This window comes from Uranotaenia lowii, chromosome 2 (assembly GCF_029784155.1).
Source record: "Uranotaenia lowii strain MFRU-FL chromosome 2, ASM2978415v1, whole genome shotgun sequence".
NCBI lineage: Eukaryota > Metazoa > Arthropoda > Insecta > Diptera > Culicidae > Uranotaenia > Uranotaenia lowii.
The window spans coordinates 310623009-310629008 of record NC_073692.1 but is presented as its reverse complement, the minus strand read 5'-3'; the positions used below and the strand labels follow the sequence as shown (position 1 = coordinate 310629008).

At 37.0% G+C, this 6000-nt stretch overlaps 1 protein-coding gene across 1 annotated transcript in view; it reads left to right on the top strand.

Annotated features, from left to right (window-relative positions):
• Positions 1-625: 625 nt before the first annotated feature.
• LOC129749349 (rab11 family-interacting protein 4B) overlaps positions 626-6000 on the top strand; it is a 215051-nt gene continuing 209676 nt past the window's right edge. The window contains exon 1 of the mRNA XM_055744298.1: positions 626-950. Within this exon, the coding sequence (XP_055600273.1) occupies positions 880-950 (71 nt within the window). The 5' untranslated portion in view covers positions 626-879. The remainder of the gene's footprint in view (positions 951-6000) is intronic.

The following is a 6000-nucleotide window of genomic DNA, read 5'->3' as shown; positions in this document are numbered from 1 at the left end:
CTCCTCTTACAAATGAAAATTGCCCCGCGGGATTCTTTGACATCTAAAACTACCTTCTACGACTAGACACAAGCGATCAAGGCCTGGTGAGTGATCTCGTAAATCTTTCCCATAACAACAGAAACTAAAAGTAGGAAGCCCCTATTTTGTACCGATCTTATAGCAGCGGGAGAGAATGTTAATATCTTATTCATCTCGTTTGGAGCTGTACATATTAATTAATATAGCGACTGTTTGTTCAAAATTTTGTTGCTTGCTGTTGAGAGAAATAGAATTTAGCATTTATACCCCCAGGGAATCTTTGGCTCTTGACCTAGAAAACTCTTCGATGCCAAAAAAAATCAAATAGTATTGTTTGAACTTTCTAGTTTCTTGTTGTTCGTTTGAAATGTTCAAGTGCTAAACCAGAAACCATTCGGAATCCGCTTCAGGTCGATAAAATATGTGTTGTCTTTATTCTCGCAACAGCTCCCTGCTGAAAAAGACTAATTTGATTACGATGAGCCATCCATCGGGCGCGATATGTTCCCGGATTCGTTCGCCAGTTCAGTTACTTACCTTTGCCAAGTTTACGCGGCCACGTCCCAAGTTTGTACAGCTGCAGAGTGCTTTCGCGGTACAGTTTTTATTTTTCCGTACCCCGCGTCGTTGTTTTTTGTTGTTGTTCTAGTTGCGGGTGCGCGTTTTTATTTGCACCGGAGCGAGTTTGCGTTTTCGAATCTTCGGTTGTTCAGCTGAAGTCAACATTCTTCAACAACAAAAACCCCTCTTTTATCAAACTCCAGATATCGGGCGATTAGTGTTGGTAGAAAAAGAGGGGTAAACTAGGGTTATTTACCAATTTTTGAGGGCGATCAAGTGTAGATTTGATGGTGCGAAATGCACCGGAATAACGGTTCGGACCCTTCAGTTGCGGCTGCATTTGCAGGCCATCAACTGATTCAGCAACGGTTAGTATCGCTAAGCTGCTAAAAAAGGTTAACTTTTTTATGAATAAACCAGACTTCGAATCAACAATCGGTAGTGGAGAAAGGGAGATGGTGTAATTAAGTCTGCTGCTTACAGAGCTACCTTAATTATTGGCGTTGACAAACCATACAGCAATAACGACAACAACAACAAAGCGTTCGATCGATCGATATGAAAAAGAGGCAGAAATGAACTATCGGTCACGTGGATGTGGGAAATCAACATATTCAGCCGGGTTAGACTATAATCCTTAGTTTAGATAACAAGGATTGTGGTTTATCCAGACCGTTATTACGTCTACAAGCCAAGACGTAATGGGAGGAGCTCTATCTTATGCAAACAAATTGTCCTTTTCTTTCCTTTAAGTATTTTTCCTTACAGTAGTTACAGTCAGTACAGTAACAATAAGTCACAGTCGAATCAGTTTAGTTGATATCTTTTGGCTTCGAAGTTAATTACGATTCGCAAACGGTCTGATATTTTGTAGATACTCCACTGTCCTTCAGGGATAACTTTCCTTTTCCGTATACAACTCCCCAAATTTCCCTTCAATTCCCAAGTAACACAGATGAAGCCAACTATATTATAGCATTTTTCTGTGCAGCTCGATTTATGACGGTTTTATTATAGTCATGCAAAATGCGTTTATTCTTGTTTCGACCATTTGTTTTCAGGTTGTTTTGCCAACGCTAATAAGGCTTTTGCTAAACATACTGTTGAAAGAGTTATAAACGCTCTGTTAAAACTACAATAAAACACTAACTTAGAAGTTTGCTACGAACTTTTTTGCATGTTTTATAAAAGCACTCAGTGCTTGATTATAAAATCGCTTTAAAACTTGACAGTGACAGTTCTCGATCAAGATGTCAAAACAGGACACGCTCAGGATAGATTGCACATTTTTGAATTTGAATTCGAATTTTTACACATATTTGACAAGTTGACTGTTGGTTTTGAGTTAAAATTAAAAAAATATATATATGCTAAAAATCTCATGAAACATTTGCAATATGGGTATAAGGTGAAAGGGCTAAACGAGTAGAAGTCGAATTTTGTTGTTCGACGCCATCTTGAAATCTAAGATGGCGGCTACCACTCAACTAATAATAAACTGGAATCCCAGAGAACCCTTACAATATTAGTTGAAGGGAATCAGCGAGTAGCAGTCGAATTGCGCTATCTGACGCCATCTTGAAATCTAAGATGGCGTCTTTCAATTAACTTTAAAATGCTATAAATCACTGAAAATCGTATAAAACCCCAAAATATGAGTATTGAGAGAAATAGCTAAACTAGAAGAAGTCGTAGTATTTTAAAGCAAAGTTGCGGGTCTTCATTCAGAACGATTCTTTCCCCCATCCTAGTCACCAACGGTTTAACTCCTCAACATAGAAAGTCTGTTTTCTTTACAAACGACGCTTTTCAGTATCGAACGACGCATGCCTGGTTTGTTTTTCTTCCCCTCTCTAGTGATCAGTCATTTTCTGAGTTACTCTCGAAAAAAACATTGCGCATAGACGGCGTCGAATCATTCGACGCCTTCTCGACTCGTTGACGATCATGCTTCGTGACGAATGCTTCGTGAAGCAAAACGATTTGATTCTAGGAACGCAAGAGGTGCCCAAAAACTAAATCTAGGCCAATAGTTGTGGACTGTATGGAAACTACCACAAGTCTCTCGTAGACAACCCCTGATGGTTGTCTTATCGAAGGAGGCAGGTCGTAAGAGACTGTCTGCCTGGAATGCCTCGCAAGGCTAGGGGGATCTCGATCGCCTTGTTGACCTCTGATAAAAGCCGTTCTTTGCAGTGGATCTGGGAGCGAGCATAGGACGGAGCACAAACAACACTGTTTAGTGGCGGTACAATGTCGGTTGAGTTCTCTGTATATTTAGTCTTTGCATAGTTCTTCTCATCTTATCTTCATGATCGGCTTAGTTCAGCCCAACGATGGCTTGGTTGCAGTTGCTCTCAGGTGGCCTCGCCAAAGACCACTCTTGACTGATTCGCCTTCTGATGAGTCGGCGCTAGGCAACATAAACAGAACGAAAAATCATTGTACATACACAGCAAAAAAAAATGTAGGCCACTCAACGTATAATTAGTGATTTACGATGTAATTCTCATATTCGAAAAATATAACATATTTTCGATGCTAATATTACATCTTAACAATGTACTAATTTTGAGCACGTCTGGTAGTGTAATATCACAACCTGCAATGCATTATTACACCAAAGTAGCCATGGTTGTTTCTGCTGTCAATTATTATTTTTCACGACTCGAAATATTATGGAAGGTTTTCAAAGCTCAGAGATTTTTTTAAAATTTGTAAGTACTATCAATATTCATCAAAAAAGTTAGCAAATCAATCGATATGTAACTTATTTAGTTTTTGTTTTTATTTGTAGGAATTCCATCGTCCGGATCTCAAAATGTGACTGAAGAAAATATGTTTTCACCCCATTTTTCCGGTTGCGCTTAGATTGATCAGGATGATCAGGACAATGTTGACCTTTACCTCAATATATTGGGCAACCTGAATGTCGCTTCCAATAATATTGGATGTATTAGAACCGAATAGAAAAATGGTTAAGAAATGGTTTAAAGCAGCTGAAAAAAGGGGAATCGCAAATTATTCATCTAGTGCTAATCGGATGTGGATCGCAACGCCTTCCAGATCTTAACTAAAAAGCCTAATGACCAAAGAGGAAGATGCTAGTAATGTGTGGCCGATAGTTTTGATGGTTCGCTAATGTAATCAATTTCTCGGATCGATGTAGAATATGTGTATGATACCAATAAAAAACCGGTATTCTCATTTTTCCATTTTATGATAGTTGACTGATACGAAGAGTCTCGAAATCAATCTTCTATGATTTCATTCCCATATCAAACTCCTTTCTTATTTTGTGTGGTGAGAGCATATAAGTTTTGTGAAGCAAGCATTTTATTTCTGATGAGATGCGATAGGCTTTCAAAGCCAAATCGAACATACTTTTCTTCTTGAAGCATTTCCCCGAGTCGGGACAAAGAAGTTGACTTATCGCTCCCGCAGAATAAGTTTCAACAACTTGCTAATCCATGCGTTAAAAAAATCTCTGCATTAGCTCATAAAAATAGAGCAGACATTTTTCACTGATAATAATTTCGCTTCGTTTTTTATTTTGATTCCTTGTTAATACCTTCGACATTGAAGAAAGAACCACCATTCTTCAGAAAACTCTGTAACATTTAAATAACAATATCTTTAAACATCAACAGAACACTTCCATCGTTGCTATGCTCTCGTTTGTTTTCTTTGATACATTACATACATTTGGTGTAATTTTTTACATCTTTTACAAGTAATCGAATATACGTGAAAATGTTGTAATATTAGAGACGTTTTGCGACTCAAGTTATGTGCACGTTTTTGATGTAATATAGCAACACTTTTTTTGCTGTGTAGTTCACTAAGACGGCGCTATTCTTTTGCATGTTTTGATTCGTTCGCGAGTAAATGCTAAACAGCGTCGTTACTGTGGTTGCATTGGTAACGATTTTAAATTTTGAAGAAAACAAAGTGAATATCAGTGAGCCTGTTTTAAAGTTGAGGGGAAGCCACCATCTTCGAATTTTCAGATGACGTCTGACAACAAAATAAGACTTCTATTCGTTTAGTCCTTCCACCTAGTATCGCTTATTGTGGATCTTTCATGACATTTTCAGTAATTTACAGCCATGCTTGGCATCGCTCCTCAGATAAGCCCGTTCAGAGTAAGATTTTTTTCGCTGTGCTCTTCCCAAACGGAGAAACTTTAAAAAATGCTCAGTTACCTCCAGAGCGACCAAGCGTCCACCCAAGTGTGGACAAGAGAAGCAAGCAAACTGATAAAGTGCGTTCTCGGTGCAGATAAATTCGTTCGCAATCGGGCGAAAGAGAAGCTTGACAGAAAACTCGGTTTTTCTTCATCGGTTGCGTCTGGATCGATGTTTCGAAGTGCGTCAGAATTTACAATGCAGAACATAAATCTAAAGGAACTAAATTAATAACGCCAAAGGTAGTTAAAATAGACTGCTGGTGTCTTCGACAACATTGCTCTGTATAATAAAGCGCATATTTTGATATAAAATATAAAGTACAGAGGTCCACCAATAGCGCAATATAAATCATAACTTTCTTGTTTAGCCTTTTAGAGCTTAAGTTTCTTCTACAAAGTTATTTATCTCAATAAAATACACAACTTTGCTCAACATGTCAAAGTTCTACAATCTTAACCCAAGGAGATACGTTTAAATTTAAAAAAAAATACTTGAAAAATGCTTTTCAAAAAGTTATTGTTATTATCGCGCTATTTTTGAATCTCTCGACTTTAAATTTTATATCAAAATATGCGAATTAACAACTTTGCCCAAAACACCTACATATCTTTTCATTCCTGAGCGAGTTCCTCTAGATTGATGTTCTGCACCAGGACCAATGATTAGCTACAAAAGCTTTCTTCGGTCGAAAAATATTAAAAGCGTAGCGGTAAAGGAACAAAAATCCTAAATTTTACGATTTGTGAAAGTTTTGCAGTTCTATTACTAAAATTTATCCCAGATCCCTGCGTTATTTTCACGGTTTGTTCAATAGACAAAGATTTTTGGATAATTTTAGTAAATGTAACTTTGCAAATTGCTGCTTTTGTAAATTAATGCTACCCACGTACGATATAAAAATTACATACAGTACATACATTAAAAGTAAATACATTAAACATACATTAAAAATAGTATACAGCAATTTGCGGATGCCCGGATATTGTGAAAAAACTACTTGGCTTTTACCCAGTTTTATCCACATTATTTGGAAAATGAAACAAGAAAATCGAATTCAGTTAAAAATTGGTTGTTGAAAATTGGATTTGTGAAAGTTTGTTTTATCAAAAATCAAACCAAAACTTTCCTTCGTATGCTTTAAACATAAATTTAACAATGCTGACGTGTTGCGACAAAAAATGTAAGTCGTTTTTCTTCACTAGATAAATTTCTGGAATTTCCTTAGATT